Source organism: Cetorhinus maximus, chromosome 1 (genome assembly GCF_964194155.1).
Source record: "Cetorhinus maximus chromosome 1, sCetMax3.hap1.1, whole genome shotgun sequence".
Lineage (NCBI taxonomy): Eukaryota > Metazoa > Chordata > Chondrichthyes > Lamniformes > Cetorhinidae > Cetorhinus > Cetorhinus maximus.
Window position 1 is genome coordinate 117,904,760 of NC_135879.1, and position 26,323 is coordinate 117,931,082.

Genomic DNA, 26,323 nt, shown 5'->3' on the forward strand with positions numbered 1-26,323 from the left:
ATTATAGACAAGTTGCACAAAGTAAAAATTGTTCTTTATAGACCATGATTTATTTCGATTTCCTTCCTTATAAAAACAGCCACTGTATCAAACCCAGAAGAATGATGTTCCAGTACTGGCCATCACAGCAAGAATTACCTAAAGAAAATAGCTGAGCAAAAAAAATTTGAGCAGATACTTGTGAGGAGCCATCTGTCTTGTTTATATAACATATACAAGATGTTTTGAACTTTATATAAAACTTCTATATGTGTTTAGTGACTAAAGTATTGACTTTTTTTCTGCATTTACAGGATTCTTTATATTATGAACAGCTGAAATCGAATGTGATTCAACATGATCTTTTAGTTGACAACCTCATCTACAAGGTATGAAATAAGTCTTTTTTACCCCTCTTTCCACCAGTGGCATAGCTGGTTGATAAGGAAAGAAGAGATCTGGCACCTATGGCATTCTGCTCTTCTTCCTGGCTCCTGCACACTTGTGCCCGGTGACCAGCATGAGATCCCTCATTTAACCGAGCCTCTAATGCGCATGTAGTGTCAGTCTTTGAACTCGTGGCTGCAGGAGTATGTTCAAGTGACTGCACCTTCATTATCCCTCTATTCATCGTTCTGCACTGGCCGAGGCCGTTGACCTGAAATTAAAAAGGGTCACGGGATCACTTTTGGGTTTGACAGAGCAGAGAAATGGAAGTGTGCGCTGACAGCACCTGTAATTTCTCATTCAGAGTCCAGCCTGAAGGAGATGTGAGAGTAGAGAAGGAGGATTAGACATGCAGAAACCCAGCCACGCAATTCCTCTGAAGCCAACAGTGACCACAGTCCAGCCATTATGGACAGCACCATTTCCTCAAGTGGGAAAGGGATGTGCAGTCACTGTTCCTCAATCAGTGGCCACCTGCATCATCCTCTCATGCATGAAAGAGGGAAGTGCGTTGGTGAGAGTCTTGCAGTGTGTTTGGGTGATGTGACTGTTGTCTTGAACATCTTACTGAACACCTCTCCTCTGTCTCTTCCATCCTCACCTCAAATAATAAGTGTGAGCAGCTCATGGGCTTCTTTGTCATGACTGTAACCATCTAGAAGGACAAGGGCAGTAGACACAGGGGAAGTTCCTACCTGGAAGTTCCCCTACAAGTCACTCACCATCCTGACTTGGAAATATATTGCCGTTCCCTCACTGCCTTTGGGTCAAAGTCCTGGAACTCCCTCCCTAACAGCACTGTACCTACACCACGTGGACTGCAGCAATTCAAGAAGGCAGCTCACCACCATTTTCTCAAGTGCAATTAGGGATGTGTAATAAATGCTGGCCTAGCCAGCATTAAGAAAAAGATCGAGACCATCCTATGGTGCCTGTGCTATGTCCTTCCCTTCCACTAGCCCACCATACCCAAACTTCCCCTAAAATTCTCCCCTGCCTGAGCCCTGAACTCTCATCTTTCTCTTGTTTCTCTCCTATCTCTTCTGATTCTCTCACCTTGTCCACAAGATCCACCTCTTGCTCCCTCAACCCTATTCTCACCAAACAACTGTCCTTCCTTCCTTATTTTCGTGTTAGCCAATATTGTTAATGGTTCTCTCTCTTCAGGCATTGTCTCTCTGTCCTTTAAAGCTGCTGCCCTCTCCTCAAAACACCAACCCTTGACCCTACCACAATCCTTACAAACTACACCCCCTCTCAACCTCCCTTTCCTCTTCAAAGTTCTTGAATATGTTGTTGCCTCCTAAATCTGTTTATAACATTTCCAGAACTCCATTTTTGTATCTCCAGTCAGGTTTTTGCCCCTGCCACAGTATTGAAACAGCCCTTATCAAAAACACAAATGACAAACCTTAACCAAGTCTCCTCAACCTTCTCGACCTGCCTGCAGCCTTTGTATAATTGACCAAAACATTATCCTCCAATGCCTCCTCACTGTTATCCAGCTGTGTGGGTCTGCTCTCACCTAGTTCCATTCTTATCTATCTAATTGTAGCCAGAAGATCACTTGCAATAGCTTCTCTTCCTGCTCCTGAATCGTTCCCTCTGATGTCTCCTAAGATTTGATCCTTGGCCTCTTCTTGATTTTCATCTACACACTGTCCCTTGGTGACATCATCCAAAAACACAGTATTAGTTTACAGATGTACGCATGACATCACCACCAATGCTCCCGACTTGCATTGTAACATCCAACATTCAGTACTGAATAAGCAGAAATTTTCTCCAATTAAATATTGGGAATACTGAAGCCATTGTTTTCAGTTTCCACTTCCAACTTAGTCCCTAGCTACTGGCTCCATCCCTCCCCTTGTCAACCGTCAGAGACAAAACCAGATTGTTCGCAACCTTGGTGTCACATTTGACCTCGAGATGAGCTTTTGATCACATAAGTTGTGCCATCGCTAAGACTACTTATTTTCAGCACTGTAACCTTGCCCCGTCTCAGCTCATCTGCTGCTGAAACCTGTATTCTTGCCTTTGTTACATCTAAGCTTGACTATTCCAACATACTCCTGACTGGTCTCCCACATTCTACCCTCCATAAACTTGAGTTCATCCAAAATTCTGCTGTCCTGCATCTTAACTTGCATCAAATCCTGTTGACCTTTCATCCATGTGCTCGCTGACCTATATTGGCTTCCTCAATCAACATCTTGATTCTCAAATTCTCAGCCTTGTTTTCAAATCACTGCACGATCTTCCCCTCTCTATCTCTCTAATATTTTCCTGCCCCATGACCAGCCAAGATATTTGCGGCACTGGAAGCATTAGTAGTGCAGGTGGGCAGTAGCAGAGACACCATGGATACAATGCCAGGAGACCTTCAAAGACTGTCCTCAGAAAGGAGTAAGAGCTGGTGGCCAGAAAAGTCAACCCTGGAGTCTAGATCCAAGGACCAAACAGGAGTGCCACAAGAATTTACATGTGGTCATAGTCAGTGAATGCATCTTCCCATGACATCCCCTGCCCACCATGACACTCGCCTCTCATGCTGCTCAGTACACCACACCCCTATAACTCACCCAGCAGTGCTTTCTGACACTCAGGACCCATGCCTAACACCCAGATACTCCACTTCACCCTCATGCCTGTCAATGCTGACAGCCTTACACCCACCTCTCACTCCCTCCATCTACCTCCAGTTATTTAGTTTGGCAGGCCTATCACTCAAACACAGCGCTATACAACTATTGATATCCTGCCCTCTCTTTTGCAGGACTAGATAGTACACAATAAAAAGGGCCAGAGTAGAACTTGTGGAGCGTATTGATGTCTATATCTCCTGAGTCCTCAGAAGAAATGGCTCCCCACATCATGGGGCTGACTGCAACGGGACTTCATGGCATCTGATATCACTCAGAAAATTGAGGATGTTGGTGTGTTTTTGCCTTGTGCACTTTCTTAACTAAAAACAAAAAACTACTGCGGATGCTGGAAATCCAAAACAGAATTACCTGGAAAAACTCAGCAGGTCTGGCAGTATCGTCTCCACCGATGCTGCCAGACCTGCTGAGTTTTTCCAGGTAATTCTGTTTTTGTTTTGCACTTTCTTAACTCCTGGCTAACCCTCTCTGCTATCAGACATGAAGTGCAAGCTGCTGATGGTGTCATCATGGGCCTCTTGCTTCTCATCCACTCGCCTTGCCTCATACCTTCCTCTTTTGAGATCCTGCCTTCAGTCATCCACAAATTGCCACATGCCCAGCCATAGGAACACCAGGAGAAGGAAAGAAAGCAACAGGATAGCACTAATGAAGACACCCTGTCACTTGATCTGACAATCACAGCCGCTGGCTCAGATACTGGCACTGCATATAATTTATGAGACTGTCAGCATTGATAGGTGCAAGGGTCAGATGGAGTATTTGGATTTTAGGTGTGAGTTCTGAGTGCCAGAAAGTGCTACTGGGTGAATTATGGGGGTGCAGAGGAGTACTGTTGTAGAGGACTCAGATGAGAACCTTGACGGGGAGTCATACAGAAAAATGCTGAATGGGCATACACACTGAAATGCTGGCTGCAACAGTTAGCCTGCCACAGTGCCTCCTGTGAGTAGGGAGGAATTCAGCTCCAACTTGACAGAGAGGATGGCACAGAGCTTACCTTCTCCACAGCCTCTGTTTCATCTCCCTGCCGTTCTACAGACTCAAGTTGCTGCCACTGCTGCACACTCTACCTTTGAGGCAGCCTTTGTATGCACAAGTCACCTGCTTCTCTGGCCCCTCACTCCTGAGGAAGCAACAACACTATCTGGCAAATCCAGGGATTTACCAAAACACCTCCAAAAATACACAAGAATACTTCCAGACACTTTGCAATACAAAAATTCCAAAAAATTAACTTACCTGCAATCAGGATGCCTGGTCCTTTAAACAGTGCTCCTGCAGGGCTCATCTTAGAGCTTCACACTTGTTTTATTTTGAGTAAATAATGCTGATAATGCCTGGACATTCATTGGCCAAATTTGGGGCCTTGGTACCAAATCAGCAGGCTAGGCTGTTTGATGTTAGGACAGTACTGAATCAGAGCCTTATACCAGGGATCTTGCTATCCTGGCATAACGACATGCAGACCATGGAGGTGTGGTTTGAGGAGGCAACAAAATGTTATTTCCCTCGGTACACTCTCCCTCATCCATCCTCCTGACCCAGAGCAGGCATGTTTTAGCTTCACTGGCAAGTACCTTAGCTTCTTGCGGCATGGATAACTGCATTTTGACATGCAAAGTACAGAACCTCCCCAAATCCCACAATGCTTCAATATTGAAAGTTGTGGCAAGCATCTCTCACCTCTTTCACCAAGATGTGCACTCCTCTGCAGGAGTGGGGGAAAATGGTAGGACTGCACAAAGCCTCCGAAGCACTGCTACAAGCATGCTCCACACAAAATTTGACAGAATATCGCACACCTACATGGGGGATGTGCTCTTCAAAATGGGGTTTGGGGAGGGAATTCGAAATTGGATCCAACTGCTCTACACTAACATCAGTAGCGCAGTCTCAATCAATGGGTGGGAAACAGATAGCTTTCCGATTAAATCTAGAGTCAGGCAGGGCTGTCCTCTCTCGCCTGTCCTTTTCGTGTGTTGCATAGAACCTTTTGCCGAGTCCATCAGGAAGGATCCGGGCATAAGAGGAGTGACGATCCCAGGCAGTGGAGGCACTCAGGTAAAAGCCTCCCTGTACATGGACGACGTCGCCGTCTTCTGCTCGGATCCGCTGTCGGTGCGCAGACTGATGCACATCTGCGACCAGTTCGAACTGGCCTCGGGAGCCAAGGTAAATCGTGGGAAGAGCGAGGCCATGTTCTTTGGGAACTGGGCTGACCGATCCTTTGTCCCCTTCACTGTCAGGGCTGACGGCCTGAAGGTGCTGGGGATATGGTTCGGAGGGACCGGGGCATGCGTTAGAAACTGGAAGGAGCGAGTGGCTATGGTGAAAAGGAAACTGGGCATGTGGGAGCGACGCTCCCTCTCCATTGCGGGTAAGAACCTGGTCATCAGGTGTGAGGTACTCTCGCTGTTGTTGTACGTGGCGCAGGTCTGGCCCATTCCAGACTCCTGCGCGATGGCGATCACTCGAGCCATCTTCCGCTTTATCTGGAGGTCGAAAATGGATCGTGTCCGCAGGGACGCGATGTACAAGCCTCTAGATAAAGGGGGAAAAAACGTGCCCAACATCGCCCTCATACTGATGGCCACCTTTGTGTGTGGCTGCATCAAGCGGTGCGTAGACCCTCAGTACGCAAACACCAAGTGTCACTACGTGCTGATGTTCTACCTGTCCCCGGTGTTGCGAAGGATGGGTCTGGCCACGCTGCCGCGGAACGCTCCAAGTAGTTGGACCGTGCCGTACCACCTGTCCCTGGTGGAAAAATTTATGCAGAAAAACACCTTTGACCACAAGTCCATCAGGCAGTGGTCAGCACGTAACGTCCTAGAGGCCCTGAGGGAAAAGGAGAGGGTGGACCCTGTGGGATGGTTCCCCGAGCAGACTGTCAAAGTCATTTGGCAGAATGCCTCATCGCCAGAACTTTCCAACAAGCACCAAGACGTAGCTTGGCTGGTGGTGAGAAAGGCCCTCCCCGTCAGATCCTTCCTACACGCCAGGAGGCTCACCCCCTCTGCACGTTGCCCTCGAGGTGGCTGTGGTGGGGAAGAGACCGTTGTTCACCTCCTTGTGGATTGTGCCTTTGCAAAGAAAGTCTGGAGAGAGATGCAGTGGTTGCTGTCGAGGTTCATCCCGAGCAGTTCTGTGACACAGGACTCTGTGCTCTACGGGCTGTTCCCAGGGACACACACCGAGACAAACATCAACTGCAGCTGGAGGATCATCAACTCGGTGAAAGAGGCGCTTTGGTCTGCCCGAAACTTGTTGGTCTTCCAGCACAAAGAGTTGTCCCCGACCGATTGTTGCGGACTGGCACAATCCAAAGTCCAGGACTACGTGCTGAGGGACGCACTAAAGCTTGGGGCAGCTGCCGCAAAGGCGCAATGGGGAAGGGTCGCTGTCTAAGACCTTTCTACCACAGCGCACCGAGAGACTGGGAACTGTTTAGAGCCCCTCGGGCTGTACAGATCAAAATGAAAGGCTGCAAATGATTGTAATATTGTCTGTACTGATGCACCTGGTGATACATTTTGTAAAAGTTTAACCTGGATTGTACCCTTGTAATGTTGTTTTTGAAATGGTTTGGAATGTGATTGAAGATATTTTATGAATAAAGTATATTTTTACAAAAAAAAAAAAAAAATTTCTCGCCCATAATATTTTCATGCATGTAGGAAGATTCCAAAGGATGCTGCTGTATAATCCTTTTCCCCCTATGTTTCCAATCCGTTTTGCCAAATTAGGAATGCAGTTTATATAAGGCACAGTGATTTATAATTTTTTTCAGTTTTAAATCTGAAGATCAGAAATTTTTAATGGTTGATCACCAAATGTGGTGTTTCCTAGGTGCAGGACGCTAAATGGAAATTCAATTCTCTATCAGTGAATTGTAGGATTGAAGAGCCTGCAAAACGTATAAATAATGTACGACATTTGCTGCATGTTTCTGATCAAACTAAATGATGATTTTACTTATAATCTTCTTTTGAATCATCCTTGATCAGTGATGGATACCAGCTTCTGAATCTGTTCTGCAAAATCTGACATTTCTCCTTGTTAATTATCCAGTTAATTATCTTACTCAAATAATGAAAGTGGCACTGTATTCTGTATTGTGGGTATAAGGTTAATTTCAATGATATGTTCACCAAATATGTTTCTTTGCAGTAGTACTTTGTTCTTTGCTGCTGGGTTGTGTAAAATTCTGATTATTCCCAGCCCCGGCTGTGCATTCACCATACTCCCTGACCTTCTCCTCTCTGATGCTGAACGTTCAGTGCTAAGCAACGGACTCAGTTTCATACCCTTCTGCCCTCACTTCAATGAACTCCGGGCTCGGTATGATGCTGAACTCTTCTTCCGCCGCCTTTGTCTCCGTGCTCGTTTCTTTGGGCAGGAGTCCTCCCCCCGTTCAACGGATCCTTTCACCCGCCTCCAATATTCTCCCTCCACCTGGACCCCTCCCTCTTGACCTTTTCATTGAGAACTGTCGGCGTGACATCAGTCGTCTCAATTTCTCTGCTCCTCTCAACCACTCTAACCTGTCTCCTTCTGAACTTGCCGAACTCCGTTCCCTCAGGTCCAACCCTGACTTTGTCATCAAACCTGCTGACAAAGATGGTGGTGTTGTTGTCTGGCGTACTGACCTCTACCTCGCAGAGGCTGAGCGCCAACTTGCAGACACTTCCTCCTACCTCTCCCTGGACCATGACCCCACCACTGAACATCAAGCCATTGTTTCCAGGACTGTCACTGACCTCATCTCCTCTGGAGATCTTCCCTCCACAGCTTCCAACCTCGTATTCTCCCAAACTTGGATGGCCCGCTTCTACCTCCTGCCCAAAATCCACAAATAGGACTGTCCCGGCAGACCGGTCGGGTCAGCCTGTTCCTGCCCCACGGAACTCATTTCTTGCTATCTTGCCTCCATTCACCCTCCCCTTGTCCAGTCTCTCCCCACCTTCCGTGATTCCTCTGATTCTCCACATCATATCAACAATTTCCAGCTCCCTGGCCCCAACTGCCTGCTCTTCACCATGGATGTCCAATCCCTCTGCACCTCCATCCCCCACCGGGGTAGTCTGAGGGCTCTCCACTTCTTCCTTGAACAGAGGCCCGAACAATCCCCATCCACCGCCACTCTCCTCCATCTGGCTGAACTTGTTCTCTCACTGAACAATTTCTCCTTAAACTCGTCTCACTTCCTCCAAATAAAAGGTGTGGCCATGGGTACCTGCATGGACCCCAGTTATGCCTGTCTCTTTATGGGGTATGTGGAACATTCCTTGTTCCAGTCCTACTCAGGCTCCCACCCACAACTCTTTCTCCGGTACATCGATGACTGCTTCGGTGCCGCTTCATGCTCTCGTCTGAACCTGGAAAAATTTATTAATTTTGCTTCCAATTTCCACCCCTGCATTACTTTCACATGGTCCATCACTGACACTTCCCTTCCCTTCCTTGGCCTTTCTGTCTCAATTTCTGGTGAAAGACTATCCACCAATATTCATTACAAGCCCACCGACTCCCACAGCTACCTCGACTACAGCTCCTCACACCCTACTTCTTGTAAGGACTCCATCCCATTCTCTTAGCTCCTTCGCCTCTGTCGCATCTGTTCTGATGATGCCACTTTCCAAAACAGTTCTTCTGACATGTCTTCCTTCTTCCTTAACCAAGGTTTTCCACCCACAGTAGTTGACAGGGCCCTCAACCGTGTCCGACTCATCTCCCGCGCATCTGCCCTCACACCTTCCTCTCCCTCCCAGAACCATGATAGGGTCCCCCTTGTCTTCATTGTCCCACCAGCCTCCGCATTCAAAGGATCATCCTCCGCCATTTCCGCCAACTCCAGCATGATGCCACCACCAAACGCATCTTACCTTCACCCCGCCTGTCGGCATTCCGTAGGTGTTCCTTCCGGGACACCCTGGTCCACTCCTCCATCACCCCCTACACCTCAACCCTCTCCCACAGCACCTTCCCATGCAACTGCAGTAGGTGCAACACCTGCCCCTTTACTTCCCCCCTCCTCACTGTCCAAGGGCCCAAACACTCCTTTCAATTGCAGCAGCACTTCACTTGCACTTCCCTCAACTTAGTCTACTGCATTTGCTGCTCCCAAATCGGTCTCCTCTACAGTTGGAAACACCAAATGCAGACTGGGTGACCGCTTTGCGGAACACCTTCGGTCTGTCCACAAGCATGACCCAGATCTTCCTGTTGCTTGTCATTTCAACACACCACCCTGCTCTCATGTCCACATGTCCGTCCTTGGCCTGTTGCAATGTTCCAGTGAAGCTCAACGCAAACTGGAAGAACAGCACCTCATCTTCCGATTAGGCACTTTACGGCCTTCTGGACTTAACATTGAGTTCAACAACTTCAGATCATAACCTCTTTCCTCCATCCTCACCCCTTTTTATATCCCCTTTTTTCTAATAATTATTATATATATTTTTTACGTATATATTTTCTTTTCCCACCTATTTCTATTATTATTTTTACAACTTATTTCCATATTGTTTTATCCCCACCTTTTAGCCTTTTTCAATCCTCTCCCCCCACCCCACCCCCACTAGGGCCATCTGTCACTTGCTCATCCTGCTTTCTACCCTTATTGTCCCCATTAGCACATCCTTTAGCTAATATTACCACCGTCAACACCCCTTTGACCTTTTGTTTATGACATCTTTGGCAATCTCTCCTTTGCCCCCACCTATCACTGGCCCTCTATCCAACTTCACCTGTTCCACCCCCCTTAAACAGCTTATATTTCACCACATTTCTATTTCTCTTTAGTTCTAATGAAGAGTCACATGGACTCGAAACGTTAACTCTGTGTTCCTCTCCACAGATGCTGTCAGACCTGCTGAGATTTTTCAGAAGTTTTTGTTTTTGTTTCAGATTTCCAGCATCCGCAGTATTTTGCTTATATCTGATTATTAATTTGTTTTCCACCACAAATATTTCATTCTTTATTCAAAGCATTCAGCTGATTGATTTTTAATACTTTATTAAGCATATTTTTATATAATTAGACATTGCTTCTAATGAAATAATAAAATTCCTGAAAATCCACGGCATATTTCTACCGTAGCTGTCTGCTGACAGGTTGAATATTAGGTGGAGACCTAGCTTGGGCTACCACATCCTGGATCCAAAGTGGGACTCAGCATAGTGACAGTCAAAATACACCTGGTCAGACCTGAGGAGCACCCCTGTGTGGGAGCTTTGGCTATGGCCTTGACTCTTGAATAAAGAGGCAACAATTTTTAAAAATCGAATTAAAAGCACACTCCCACCTCTTTTCCCATAAGGCAACAACTATTATTTCCCCCAGGGCCTCTGATATATTCTCCCTCATCCCTCCTCCCCACCCAAGAGCAGATACGTTTTGGCATCGGTGGGCAAGTACCTTAGGGATGCTGCATTGTTAACTGCCATTTGGCATGTGAAGTAGAGAACCTCCCCCAACTCTGCAGTGGCTCAATGTTGGAAGTTCTGGCAGTCATCTCTCACCAAGATGTGCCTTCCCCATCCACCGACGCTCTGCAGATTTTTGACTCCACAGTACCTGTATTTTTAACATGTGTGAATGTAATGCCAAAAAATGCTAAGCGAATCTTCTGTATCTGTTGGGGCAGAATTCTACGCAATCGGGCAGGTGTACGCCCGACCCGATCAGACATGAAATCGCGCGAGATGACGTCGGGCGAGTGTTCCGAAGTCATCCTGGGCTCGCGCGATATTTCGGTCGGCGGGCGCTTGCAAAAGTCAGAAGTGCACCTGCCGACAACTAAGCCCATTAATGGAGCAATTGACTCCTATTTTTCATGGTCCAACCAACCTTATGGTTGGCAGATGGGCGAATCAGCCATGTGGCATTTGCATTTTTCATGAAACCTCGTCCAAGGGTGGGATGAGGCTTCCGTTATGAAATAAAATAAATATTTGTGGGCAGCATTTTATATTTTCAGGTGCCTGATTCTGATGCTTGGAGAAAGTGCCAGAGCAGAGTGGCATGCCTTCCACCTAGCCCACCTCCACACCTAGCAGCCTATTTACTCGTTCTGGGCTGGCGGGCTGGACTTTTAATCCAGCCCCATTTCCCACCCCTGGGACGAAAGTCAAAATTGCGGGCAGCCAATTTTAAAAGGTCGGGTTTGCAGAGCTGGGAATTCTTCCGTCTCTGCGCACCCAACCCAGGCGCAAAAATCTGGGCCTAAATTAGGAATTCATCCAGAGAAAAAGACAGCTGGGTACACTGTTTTGGTTGAGTTTAAAGCATAATGCTGAGGCAGTGGAATGGATGTTTCATACTGGATCTCATTTCTCTCTGCCAAATTTGTATGTGTTTGATGCCAAAAATTCTCTTCCTCAGTATGGACATTTCTCACCTTAATGACAGTGTAAGTTCATTCACTTTCTCTGTCCCCCACACAAAATAGAACATTTATAGAGCAATTGGAAAAAAAATGTGGCAAGGTTTTGTTATTTTTTGAAACATTTCCTTTTTTTTGTTCTAGGATGTGAAGCTAACAGCTAGCAATGATGACTACTACTTTGTTTTTGAAGATTATTTGTATCAGGTCAGTTAAAATATTTCTGGTGAAGCTAATACGTACAGAGGAATAGGATGCTTAATTTCATTGCAGCTCTTTTTAGAGGAAATTTGAATGTGAAGTTTTGAGAGGTTAAAAGATACAAATAAGAAAAAGAAAGTGTTGAGGTGCTGACTTTTTATGTCTAGGCCCTTTGCATAAGCTTTTCATATTCTTATTCTTTCAAGAATGTATTTTTTTTAAGTAAAATTTTTGTGGCTTTCATTGTACAGCAACTAGTTTGGGACGGATAGTTGCTTGGATGCTAATCGCAGACATCACAGATTTGTTACAGCGCCGAAGCAGGCCATTTGATCTATTGTGTCTGCACTGGATCTCCGAATGAGCAACTCATTGGTGCCTTCTCCCTGTAACCCTGGACATTCCTCCTTATCAGATAACAATCTTAATTCCTTTTTGAATGCTTCAATTGAACCTCCACCACACTTGGGCAGTGCATTCCAGACCGTAACCACTTGCTGCATGAAAAAGTTTGTCGCCATATCACTTTTTCTTCCTTTAATAATTACTTTAAATCTGTGGTATCTCATTATCAACCCTTTCATGAGGGGGAACAGTTTCTCCCCAGCTGTTCTGTCCAGACCCCTCAAAATTTGGAATGACAATCAAATCACCTCTCAGCCGCCTCTTCTCTAAGGAAAGCAGTCCTAACTTTTCCAATCTATCTTGTTATGATGTGGCAGGTGGTATTAGAAGCATAGAAAAGTTATGGTGCAGAAAGAGGCCATTCAGCCCATCGTGTCTGCACTGACAAGAAAGAGAAAAAAGAAGCTAGTCACTCATTTTAATCCCACTTTCCAGTACCTGGTCAGTAGCCTTGCAGGTTACAGCACTTCAGGTGCATATCCAGGTACCTTTGAAATGGGTTGAGCATTTCAGCCTCAACCACCAGCTTAGTTAGTGAATTCCAGATGTCCACCCCCCTCTAGGTGAAAAAGCTTTCCTCATGTCCTCTCTAATTCTTCTACCAATCACCTTAAATCTATGCCCCCGGTAATCGAGCCCTCAGCGAGCGGAAACAAGTATTTCCTGTGTACCCTATCTAGGCCCTTCATAAGTTTGTACACCTCAATTGGGTCACCCCTTAGCCTCCTCTGTTCTAAGGAAAACAACCCTAGCCTATCCAATCTTTCTTCAAAGCTGCAATTTGCAAGCCCTGCACTCTCTCCAGAGCAATTATGTCCTTCGTGTAATGTGGTGACCAGAACTGTACACAACATTCCAGCTGTGGCCTAACCAGCATTTTATACAGTTCCATCATTACATCCCTGCTTTTGTATTCAATACCTCGCCCAACAAAGGAAAGCATTCCATATGCTTTCTTCACCACCTTGTCCACTTGACCTGCGACCTTCAAGGACCCGTGGACATGTACCACTCCAAGGTCTCTCATTTCCTCAACCTCAGTGAAACTTCCTGTTCATTGAGTATTCCCTTGCTTTGTTTGCCCTCCCCAAATGCATTACCTCGCACTTTCCTGGATTGAATTCCATTTTCTGGCTTTTCTTAATTAACCTGCGTTTGTCCATGTGACTGTTAATTTTGTCTTGAATTATTGTGTCTAGAAGTTAACCCACCACCGAAGTTAAACTGACTGGCCTGTAGTTACTGGACTTAACTTTATACTCTTTTTTGGTGTAATGTTTGCAATCCTCCAGTCCTCCGGGACCATCTTTGAGTCTAAGGAAGACTGAAAAATTATGACCAGTGCCTCTGCAATTTCCACTGTCACTTCCCTCAGTATCCTTGGGTGCATCTCATCCGATCCTAGTTCCTTATCAACTTTAAGTACAGGGAACTTATCCAATACCACCTCCTTTTCAATTTTAAACCTTTCCAGTTTTCTGAATTATCCCTTTTACCAGGGCTTGGGTAGCATCTTCTTCCTTGGTAAAGCCAGATGCAAAGTATTAATTTAATACCTCAGCTATGCCCTCTGCCTCCATGTATAAATCTCCTTTTTGGTCCCTAATTAGCCCTACTCCTCCTTTTACCACCATTTTACTATTTATATGCCAATAGAAAACTTTGGAATTCCCTTTTTTGTTAGCTGCTAGTCTCTTTTAATACTCCCTCTTTGCTTCTCTTATTCTCTTCTTCACCTCCCCTCTGAACCTTCTATATTCAGCTTGGTTTTCAATTGTATTTTCTACTTGACACCTGTCATAAGCACACTTTTTCTTCTATATCTTAATTTCTATCTCCTTTGTTATCCAGGGAGCTCTGGATTTGTTTGCCCTATCTTTCTCTTTTGAGGAAATATACCTTGACCGTGTCCGAATTATCTCTTTTTTGAAGGTAGCCCATTAATCAGCTACTGTTTTTCCTACCAACCTTTGACTCCAATTAATTTGGCCCAGATCCATTCTCAGCTCATTGAAGTTGGCTTTCCCCCAGTTAATTTTTCTTATTTTGGAGTGTTCTTTGTCCTTCTCCATAGTCAGCCTAAATCTTATGACACAATGATCACTGTTCCTTGAATGTTCTCCTGCTGATATTGATCTACTTGGCCCACCTTATTTCCAAGAGCCAGGTCTAGCAGTGCCTCCTTACTTGTTGGACTGAAAACATACTGTTGAAGAAAATTTTCCTGAACACACTCTAGGAACTCTTGCCCCTCTCTACCCTTTACACTACTACTATCCCAGTCTATATTTGGATAATTCAAGCCACCATTATAAGTACTCTATAATTTTTACACAGCTATGTAATTTCCTAGCAAATTTGTTCCATTACATTCTTCCCAATAGTTGGTGCCCTATAGACTACATCGAGCAATGTAATCATATTCTTTTTGTTTCTTAGATCTAACCAAATAGGTTCTATCCTTGACCTCTCAAGGACATTCTCTTTCTCCAGCACTGCAATGCTCTCCTGAATCAATACCCCCACCCCTCCCCCTCTTACTTTCCTGAACAACTTGTATCCAGGGATATTTAATATCCAGTCCTGTCCTTCTTTGAGCCAGATCTTTGTTATAGCCACAACAACATATTTCCACATGGCAACCTGCACCTGTAACTCACCAATCTTATTTACCTTTTATTGTAGTCGGGCAGCTGTACATACTGTGTAGTTCTTGCCGATCTTTAGCTCAGGAGAGAACTCTGGACCAAACTCCTCTCCTAGTGGTTACAATTTAATTGTTTAACGAGTGTGCATTGGAGCACCTGCCTTGTTTTAAACATTTGACTCAAATTCAGGTAAACTTACAAACTGTCCAGAAAGCTCAATTGACCCCTTTGAGCACATCTTAAACCTGATTTGACACCAAACTGGAGTTGGATTCCATTTGAGGTCAAGTCAAAAACATGTGAGACTGTCTGCCATAGAGCTCTCAGTAGAGGGCGTGGACCAGTCTTGACATCTGCTCTTCACAACCAGGTCAAGCCCTCACTCTAGGTTCATACTGTAATTTTAAGCATTGCTACATTGTAGAATTATAAATCCAGACTTTATTGTCTAACGAAAACGATAGATGGATCCTCTGTTAATTGGCCCATTTGGAAAATTGTACCAGTGATGCAGTATTCTGGGATTTTAATATTTGTTGTGAGCTAGGAAGAGTTATAATTGAATCCGTTGTTCCAGATTTCTACCGGCTAAGGAAATGGTGGTCATAGATATCTAAAATTCTCATAAATATTAAATAATGACAAATGCAAGATTTTTATTAGAAATTATAACCAAACAAATCTGGGAAAAGTTATTCATATTTTGATGGACGTTCTAGCCTAGATTTTGCAAAGTTTAGCACAATCGATATTAGTATTGGCATTATAATTCAAAGGCCTGAGAGGTCTGTATAAGTGGTAGACCTTCCTCTCTGACTTCTGGGTGCAAGCCCCTGTCTCGAGAGAGTGCATACTTTGAGAAACATCAAGCTATTGCATGTGACCTGCCTCTGGAAATATGGTTGGGTTCAAGTCAGTCATTTTAGGTCTGCTCCATCTAGCTAAGGGAAGGGGGAGGAGGGAATTTTACCCTCATTAATTGTATTAAATTGCAAGCTATGGCATTTATGTATAACAGGAATTTGTCAGTTGATGTTAAAAAAAGCTTGAATCTTTTTGTTGCTTGAAAACATAATTTGTAACTTTTCTGATGTTTGATAATTATACATTATAGCCCATGATTTATCTTTTTTGACTTAGTTGGGATTTCTGCACCTAAATGTTTTATTATAAATGGATAATTGAACTGGAAATTTCCTATGTATCTGATGGTTCTGACCAAATGACAGGTACTAAAATCAAGTATATGGGAATCTGCTTTTGAGCTTGGATTAGGTTGAAAAGCAGAACTAAAAACATGATGCACTTCATACAATTTAAGGTGTTACAGTATGTAATTATGTTTGAAAAGGCAAAACTCTTCCGTGTACTGAAAATATTATTGGTCATCTCTTCATTAATAGTATGACTACAGTGGGTGTTTGTTCAGTGTGTGATTTTCTGTTGTGATGGGAAAAAAGGCTGACTTTTACCACAATCTGGGCAAATTCAATGCAAGTATGCACAGGCTTGGGCAGGGAACACAGAGAAATTGATTCATATCTTGCGAGATTAACCGTTCCTTCTGGCTTTAATACACTTCTTGTGCCAGTGCAACAAGTACAGGAATGCACATGATTGGACAGGAAGTGGGAAATATAGCATAGTGGTAGTTCGTAAAGGACTGCTGCCTATAATTAGAAGGGAAGGGATTTTTTTTATGGCCAAATAACTAACTTTATTAAAGGTATCAGATGAAATATTATCTGAAAGCAGAAATGCCGGGAAACTTCCTTCACTTTTTGATAAAAGAAGAGCTGATGGGCATCCTCCTATGAAAATAAGTAAGCTGCATAGCATAGCATAGCATAGCTTGACACCTTTGAGAAAATTAATTATGCAAATATCAGTATACCTACCATTATACAGCTTGCCACTGAATTTCTTTGGGGATGGTATTGGCACCTGCAGGGAATTCCTAGCAGATTGAAGCTAGATCTTTGTCTTAGTCCAACTTGTACTGAGACACCACTTGAACAAGTGATAATAAAACAAAAATGTTGAAATGTCGTAATTTACGAGAGCAAAGAAATTATGTTAACAGCTCTTAATTTTGTAAGAGCTGAGCTATCAAAAGATCTCCAATTTATTAGATCAAATTGATCTTGCTTAAATAGAGGTGCCATTACTCCAATTATGTGAAGATTCCAGAGAGAAAAGAAACACTGCCCGTTTACCTTATCTGAGTTAGGTGATGAAACTCTTCCAGGATATGTAGTAAATGAATTACATTGTATATGACATTCAAGAAGAATAGGAAGCTAGGTAAAAGTGGAGGGGTAGCACTGTTAATTAAATATTGCATTTGTGCAATAGTTAAAGATGACCTTGGTTCAGGAGATCAGGATATTGAATCAGTTTGAGTGGAGATGAGAAATAGGGGCAAGAAGTCAATGGTGGGAGTGGTCTACAGGCCCCCTAACAGTAACCACAATGTAGGACAAAGTATACAAGAAGAAATCTTGGACGCTTGTGAAAAGGACAGCAGTAATCACGGATGATTTTAATCTACATATAAACTGAAAACATCAGATTGGCAGTGTAGCCTGGATGAGGAGTTCATGGAATGTTTTCGAGACAGTTTCTTCGAGTAGCACGTTCTGGAACCAACCAAAGTGCAAGTTATATTGGACTTGGTATTGTGTAATGTGACAGGATTAATTAATGACCTCAGAGTAAAGGTATCCCTAGGTAGCAGCGACCACAATACGATTAAATTTTACATCCAGTTTGAAGGAGAAAAGAGTGGGTCTAAGACTAGTATTTTAAACTTAAATAAGGGCAACTATGTGGGCATGAGAGCTGAGCTAGCTGAAGTGAACTGGGATATTAGGCTAGAGGATAGATCAATAGAGGAGCAGTGGGAGACATTTAAGGGGATATTTCAGAATATTCAGAATAAGTACATTCCTTCTATAAAGAAATATTCTCTGGGGAGGCCCCCCATCTTTAGTCAATTAAAGTAGTTAAGGAAAGCATCAAACTTAAAGAAAAAGCATCTAACTGCACAAAGATGAGTGGCAGGTCAGACGATTGGCCAGAATGTAAAGAATGGCAGAGAATGACTAAAAGGATAATCAGGAGAAAGAATTTAGCGTATGAGAGGAAGCTAGCTAGAAATGTAAAAACAGTTAGCAAGAGCTTCTTCAGGTATTTAAAAAGGAAAAGGGTAAATAAAGTAAGTAATGGTCCTTTACAGAGTGAGAATAGGGAATTAATAGTAGATAACAAAGGAAATGGCGGATGAAATGAACAAATATTTTGCTTCTGCCTTCACTATGGATGATACAAAAAACATTCCAGTAATAGCTGTAAATCAAGGGATGGAAGGGAGAGGGGAACTTGGTGAAATTATAATCACTAGGAAAGCCTTTGTGAGCAAACTATTGGAGCTGCTTGCTGGCAAGTCTCTGGGTCCTGATTGACTTCATGGTCTTAAAAGAGGTGGCAAATGAGGTAGTAGATGTGCTGGTGTTAATTTTCCAAAACTCACTAGATTCCGGAAAGGTTTCATCAGACTGGAAATGAGCAAATATAACCCCCTATTCAAGAAGTGGGGGAAGCAGAAAGCAGGAAACTATAGGCCAGTTAGCCTGACGTTGGGAAGGTGCCAGAATCCATCATTAAGGAGGTTATAGCTGGGCACTTAGAAAAACTCAAGGTAATGGGGAAGAATCAGCATGGATTTGTGAAAGGGAAATCATGTTTAATTAATTTATTGGAGTTCTTTGATGGAGTAACTTGCGCCATGGATAAAGGCGAGCCTGTAGAAATACTGTATTTGGATTTCCAGAAGGCATTTGGTAAGGTGCCACATCAAAGGTCATTGCGGAAAATAAAAGCTCATGGTGTAGGGGTAACATATTAGCATGGAGAGAAAATTGGCTGGCTGGGAGAAAACAGAGAATATGCATAAATGGGTCATTTTCTGTTTGGCAGGTTGTAATGAGTGGAGTCCCGCAGGGGTCTATGCTGGGGCATCAACTTTTTACAATGAGGTTGGCGAAGGCATGGTAGCTAAATTTTTAGACGATACAAAGAAAGGTAGGAAAGTATGTTGTGAAGAGGACAAAAGGAGGTTGCAGATGGATATAGATAGGTTGAGTGAGTGGGCAAAAATCTGGCAGATGGAGTATAATGAGGAAAAATGTGAAGTTGTTCATTTTGGCAGGAAGAATAAAAAAGCAGAATATTATTTAAATGGAGAACGACTGCAGCATCCTGAGGTGCAGAGTGATCTAGGTCTTCTAGTGCATGAGTCACAAAAAAGTTAGTATGCAGGTATAACAAGTAATTAAGAAGGCTAATCGAATGCTATCCTTCATTATGAGAGGAATTGAACATAAAAGTAAGGATGTTATGCTTCAGTTGTACAAGGCATTGGTGAGACTACATCTCGAATACTGTGTGCAGTTTTGGTCTCCTTATTTAACGAAGGATGTTAATGCATTAGAGGCGGTTCAGAGGAGGTTTACTAGATTGATACCTGGAATGAGTGGGTTGTCTTATGAGAATAGGCTAGACAGGCTGGGCTTGTTTCCACTGGAGTTTAGAAGAATGAAGGATGACTTGATTGAAGTATATGAGATCCTGAATGGTCTTGACAAGGTGGACACTGAAATGATGTTTCCTCTTGTGGGTGAGTCCAGAACTAGGGGCCACAGCCTTAAAATTAGGGAGCATCCTTTTCGGACAGAGATGAGGAGCAATTTTTTCTCTGAGGGCTGTGTGACTTTGGAACACTGCCTCAGAAGGTGGAAGAGGCAGGGCCATTGTATATTTTTAAGATGGAGGTAGATAGATCCTTGTTAGACAAGGGAATCAAAGGTTATCGAGGGTAGATGGGAATCTGGAATTAGTGACACAAACAGATCAGCCATTATCTTATTGAATGGTGGAGCAGGTTCGAATGGCTGACTTCTGCTCCTATTTCATATGTTCATTTGTTCAATTAATGAGGAAAATTACATTGAAGATAGGTGGTCTTTTTTCTTCTCTACAATAAGAAATCAGTATTTCTGTCTCTGTAGTTTATTATTATCACAACATTCTAAGCTTACATGCTCCCATTTATTCCTAGGTGCTACTGTGCTTTTCTCGAGACACATTAGTGCTTGATCATTTCAGTTACAGCAGTGCTTCTCCCCCCAAATCATATATCAGAGGTAAGAAAATCTGCTTGCCATTGTTTTCTGTATTACACATGTATAATGGAGAATTCAATTAGGTTACGAAAGGAAGTGTCTCAGTATGCAGACTTTAATTGCTATCTATATACCAAAGTATATCCAAACAATAAGTAATGTTAAAATCATTTGAATCTCAATCAGGATCTTTCAAAGGCTGTTCAGCTGTTTGTATCAGAAATTGGTTTAATTTTTGCATGATGGAAAAGATTCCTATTTGTGACTAAGGACTGTAACTTTAAAAAAAATACTATGCTATACCATAGAAGCATATTTTCTATTCACATCCTTGCCGTTGTGTTTTTTGATAGGGAAGCTTGCATTAGAAGATTATACCGTTGTGTATCCTCCAAATGGTAAGTGTGATGGAAGGGATTTCTCTAATAGTAGATCTGATATTTACGATTACAATATATGGATTTTGTAGTTTCTCATTTTTCTTTGTTTCATGTGTATCTTTTTCTGTGGATATTGATGTTGAATTCAACATTTAAATTGGTGACTACTAGTCACTGCTTTTAATGGTTAGGGCATACCTAAGCAATATTTCACATTGCTGAATAGATGTCAGTTGTTTGATAATTCTTTATTACAGACATATCTAAACTGAAAATGACAGTTAATTCTAATATACTCACTTACTATATTTAATAAGATGGCCAAAAAGCAATTATAAAACAAAGATCTATTGTCTGTCATATTCAACTAAATATATTTGTTTTGCGCAGGGGTAATTCCATTTCATGGATTTGCAATGTACGGTAAGTAATCTTTCTCCTCTAAATGTAAAAAAAGTCACTAGAGGTTAGAATAGGTGTTTAACACACCGTTTGATTATTTGCAATTGACACTGTTTATGATTCGACCTTACTGCATTTCTTAATATGCTATAGGCTCAGTTTCTGTGCTTCATCTGTTGTCTCAGCTTCTCTACATATATTGTATTTTGGTTAAGGGGCCGACTATAATTGTTCTTTTCACCATCAGTGCCCTGTGGGAGTGACTTAATGTTGCATGTTCATGTTTATCAATTTTCATCATTTACAATCTTTGCAATTGTAGAGGGTGAGAACAAGCAGTATCTCAAATTAAAACGGTTTTTCCAAATTGTCAAGCACAAAGAATTCAATAGGGATCAACCTCCTAATTAATGCCAACATTCATTAAGAATGAATAGAAAATTACTTTTTCCATCTGAACGGTCATCAACTTAAAATGATCATTGAGAGTGGGGAGTGAGGTTAGGAGAAATTTCTTCGCAAAGGGCATTGCCAGATCATGGAAAGCTTTGCAGCAGGGAATGGTTGAGGCAGAAACTATCGTATTTGTCAAGGAAATATTAGGTAGATATGTGAAGCAAAAGAAAATATGGGGCTGTGGGGAAAATATGTGAAGCTAGAGAAAACAGCAATGGTATTAGTTTTGGAATGCTCTAGCAAAGAAGCAGAGCAAACTCAATAGGCTGAATAAGTTCCTGTGCTATCAACATCAGTGGTTCTGTGCTTCAAGGTACAGCAAAAGAAGGGCATTGTCACTGATCAAGTAGGGAAAGCAAATAGGACTCAATGATAAAACTTACAGCTCCACATGCAATTAGACAAGTCCTTTCACATCCCCTGGAAATGGTCATCTAACCTCCCATTACAAAGGCTAACCCTTCTAAATTGTTCACACATCTGGTTGGGTTATATTTCCCTCCAGCTATATTGATACATAGGTAGGGCTGAATTTTAATCTTCAAGGGGAAATGAGATTGGGCGAAGATAACAGGTTAATGACCCCCCCCCACCAAATCCCACAATTGACTAGGATGTGTTAATTTGCGTACATACAAATCCCTGTGGAAATGCACGTTGTCAATTTCTACATCGCCATTGCTCAGTTAAACCAATATTGACACACTGCTTTTAGTTTAATATTGGATTCATGGGTTTCAGGGCTTCCTGAAACTCATCAGTGAAACCAAGGCAAGTACACAATGGCAATTTAGGCGACTGAAATAATCTCAGGGCAAAGGGTCAATAAACACTCTGCTCACAGCTGCTTTCGTTTGCGAGTGGGAAAAGGTTTCTTCACAGTACTTTTGCGGAGAGGTGGTTTTGTATAATTTAGGATCAACCCAGGTTCAATGAAGAGTACAAGAGGGCATGCCAGGAGAAGCACCAGGCATAGCTAAAAATGAGATGTCAACCTGGTGAAGCTACAACACATCCAGTCGCGAATGGTAATGCACAATTAAACAACATACTGGAGGAGGAGGCTCCACAAATATCCCATCCTCAATGATGGGAGAGTCCAGCACATAAGTGCAGAAGACAAAGATGAAGCATTTGCAACCATCTGCAGCCAGAAGTGCCGAGTGGATGATCCATCTCAGCCTCCTCCGCAGAGATGTCAGTCTTCAGCCAATTCAATTCAGTCCACATGATATCAAGAAATGGCTGAGGGCACTGGATACTACAAAGGCTTTGGGTCCTGACAACAATCCAGCAATAGTACTGAAGACTCATAGATGTTTAGAGCACAGAAGGTGGCCATTCGGCCCATCGTGTCCACACCGGTCAACAAAGATCTGACTGCACTAATCCCGTTTTTCAGCGCTTGTTCCATATCCCTGGAGGTTATGGCAAGGCAAGTGAATATCTAAATACTCCTTAAATGTTATGAGAGTTTCTGACTCAACCACCCTTTCAGGCAGTGAGTCCCAGACTCCCACTGCCCTCTGGGTGAAAAACATTGTCCTCAACTCCCAGCAATACTCCAGTTATGGCCTAACCAGCGTTTTATACAGTTCCAGCATAACCTCCCTGCTCTTGTCTTCAATGCCTCAGCTAATAAAGGCAAGTATCCCATATGCCTTCTTAACCACCTTATCTACCTGCCCTGCTACCTTCAGGGATCTGTGGATATACACACCAAGGTCCTGCTGATCTTCAGTACTTTCCAGGTTCCTACCATTCATAGTGTAACCTCTTGCCTTGTTAGCTCTCCTCAAGTGCATTCCCTCACACTTTTCTGGGTTGAATTCCATTTGCCACTGCTCTGCCCACCTGACCAGTCCATTGATATCCTCCTGCAGTTTACAGCTATCCTCCTCACTATTTATCACCCTACCAATTTTCCACGAATTTCTTGATCATACCTACATTTAAGCCCAAATCATTTATGTACACGGCAAAAAACAAGGGCCCCACCACCAAGCCCTGCGGAGCCCCATTGGAAACAGACTTCCAGTCATACAAACATCCTCCAATCATACCATCACCCCTTGCTTCCTGCCTCTCAGCCTGTTTTGGATCCAACGTGTCACTTTGCCTGGATCCCATGGGCTCTTACTTTCTTGACCAGTCTGTCATATTGGACCATATCAAAAGCCATGCTAAAGTCCATGTAGACCACATCAAATGCATTATCCTCATCAACATTCCTGGTTACCTCCTCAAAAAATTGGATCAAATTTTTCAAACAGGACCTTCCCTTAAAAAATCCATGCTGACTATCCCTGATTAATCCGCCTCTCTCCAAATGCAGATATATCCTGTCCCCCAGAATTTTTTCTAGTAACTTCCCCACCACCGAGGTTAGACTAACTGGCCTGTAATTTCCTGGCCTATCCCTTCCTCCCTTTTTTAATAATGAGACAACATTAGCCGTCCACTGGCACTTCACCTGTGGCTAGAGAGGATTTGAAATTTACTGCCAGGGCTCCTGATATCACTTCCCTTGCCTCCCTCAACAGCCTGGGATACACCTCATCCGGGCCTGCAGATTTATCCACTTTTAAGGCCGCTAAACTCGTGAGTACCTCCTCTCTTTCTCTATGTTAATTTCCTCTAATATTTCACAGTCCTCCACCCTGATGTCTATATCTATGTCATCCTTTTCCATTGTGAAAACCGACCCAAAGTATTAATTGAGGACTGTACCCACATCTTCCGGGTCCACATACAGATTACCTCTATGGTCCTTAATTGACCATAATTATTCTCTTGCTCTTTATGTATTTAAAAAACCCTTTGGGTTTTACTTTGTTCTGCCCACCAATGCTTTCTCATGCACTCTCTTAGCTTTCCTAATTTCCTTTTTTAAGTCCCCCCGTGCACTTTTTATACTCCTCTAGGCACTCTGCCGTATTGAGCCCTTAGTATCTGCCATAAGCTTATCTGTTTTTCTTAATCCTAACCTTTATGTCCCTTGACATCCAGGGTTCTCCGGACTTGGTCATCCTCTTTGTCTTTATGGGAGCATATTTGCCCTGTACACTCACTATTTCTTCATTGAATGCCTCCCACTGCTCCAGAGCTTGCTGTGCCCTTTGGCGAGCTGTTCCAGTACAGCTACAACATTGGCATCTACCCAACATTGTGGAAAATTGCCCAGGTTTGTTCTGTCCACAAAAAGCAGGATAAATCAAATCTGGTCAATTTCCGACCCATCAGTCTACTGTCGATCATTAGCAAAGTAATGGAAAGTGTCATCAACAGTGCTATCAAGCAGTACTTAGTCAGCAGTAACCTGCTCATTGATGCTCAGTTTGGGTTCCACCAGGGACACTCAACTCTCAACCTCATTACAGCCTTGGTCCAAAGATGGACGTAAGAGCTACAGTTAGGAGGTGTGGTGAGAATGACTGCCTTTGACATCAAGGCAGCATTTGACTGAATGTGGCATCATGGAGCCCGAGCAAAACGGAAGTCAATGCGATTCCGGGGATAAATCTCCACTGTTTGGAGATATACCTAGCACAAAGGAAGATGGTTGTGGTTGTTGGAGGTCAGTCATCTCAGTCCCAGGATATTGCTGCAGGAGTTCCTCAGGGTAGTGTCCTACGCCCAACCAACTTAAGCTGCTTCATCAATGACCTTCTCTCCATCATAAGGTTGGAAGTGGGGATGTTCGCTGATGATTGCACAATGTTCAGCATCATTTGCAACTCCTCAGATACTGAGGTAGCCTGCATCCATATGCAGCAAGTTCTGGACAATATTCTGGCTTCTGCTATGCTGCATTCTACACAACTTTTCACAACAGCAAGGCTTGGATCTGCAGGAGGAATAAGGTGAACTCAAACCTTCCTCAGATTGCTCAGAGAGGGTGGAGGAGAAAGAAGAGGAGGAGGATGATGAGAGCAGTGCACTCCTAGCTGCTCCCGTTGCTGCTGAGGATGCCAGGGATGCTGTTATGAATATATGGTTCAAGGAGGGGTGGTGGTGGAACAGTCATAATTTTGATTGATAAAACAGCCACAGCTGTGAATATGGGTAATATCTAGAAAGAGCATCAAATGAGACTATATGGGTTGAACTGGGAAACAAAGAAGGGACAATCACATTTCTGGGATTATACTATAGACTCTCAAACAGTCAGAGTGAGAGAAAAGCAAATCTGTGAGCAAATTGCTGTAAATTGCATAAAGAAAAGGGCAGTAATAATAGAGAATTTCAACTACTGTAACATTAACTGGGATAGATTCAGTGTGAAAGGTACATAAGGCACAGAATTCTTAAAATATATCCAGGACAACTTCTTAGCAGTATGGAGCAAGTTCATCAAGGGCAGGGGCAATTCTGGACTTAGTTTTAGGGATTGAATTTGGACAGGTGGAAGGGTATCAGCAGGAGACCATTTTAGTGACAGTGATTATAATTCAATTAGATTTTATGTAGTTACTGAAAGGGATCAAGATAGATCAAGAGTAAAAGTTTTAAACTGAAAGAAGGCCAATTTTACAAAACTGAGATGTCATTTGTACAACATGTGCAGTCCGATTGCTCTGTGGTCCAATGAAATGGTGGTGGACTCGAAGTCTGCACCCCCCCACCCCTGGCACAGTCTTCGAGTCCACCATCACTATTGGATCGCAGAGCAGTTGGACTGCACATGTTGTACAATCCCCTCGCCAATGCTGGCCATGTAGCAGTTACTGCTAGAGGCGCTCACAGCCCCTTGCAATCTCAGCATCCTGGTTTGGACCAGTGTCCCCATGTCGCAGGTTGACAGGGCAGCCATGCAGCGCACTCATCTCTGGCCATCCAAGGGATGACCAGCACTCACCAGGAAGCATTAAGGGGTGGCCACACAGGGCCAGGAAAGGTGCTAAGTACAGCCATGATAACCACGTCTCTCTCTCTTTTTCATGCTGCAGGAGGACTACGTCAGGATCATGGATCCTGGTGACCTAGCTGTATGTCTGATGGCCTACAGAGACCATAGAAGAGGGAGGAGAGAGCGACTGAGGCATCAGGCTGTGCAAAGGCAGGAGAAGCAACCTCACGAAGAAGGGGCCGCAGGGTCTCCCGCACACGCTGCCCAGGAACGACAGTGAGTCATGGCTGGTCAGCGCCTAGCGACACCCAGGGTCA

General features: G+C 43.4%; 1 protein-coding gene across 4 annotated transcripts in view; it reads left to right on the forward strand.

Moving 5' to 3' along the window:
• Positions 1–26,323, forward strand: part of tbc1d19 (TBC1 domain family, member 19) — a 173,874-nt gene that overhangs the window by 99,431 nt on the left and 48,120 nt on the right. For 3 of the 4 annotated variants that reach the window (XM_078553375.1, XM_078553555.1, XM_078553639.1), the window contains exons 12-16: positions 294–368; positions 11,627–11,689; positions 19,856–19,940; positions 20,273–20,317; positions 20,690–20,722. In XM_078553375.1, coding sequence (XP_078409501.1) covers positions 294–368; positions 11,627–11,689; positions 19,856–19,940; positions 20,273–20,317; positions 20,690–20,722 — 301 coding nt within the window. The remainder of the gene's footprint in view (positions 1–293; positions 369–11,626; positions 11,690–19,855; positions 19,941–20,272; positions 20,318–20,689; positions 20,723–26,323) is intronic. The other variant, XM_078553463.1, reaches the window with a different exon arrangement.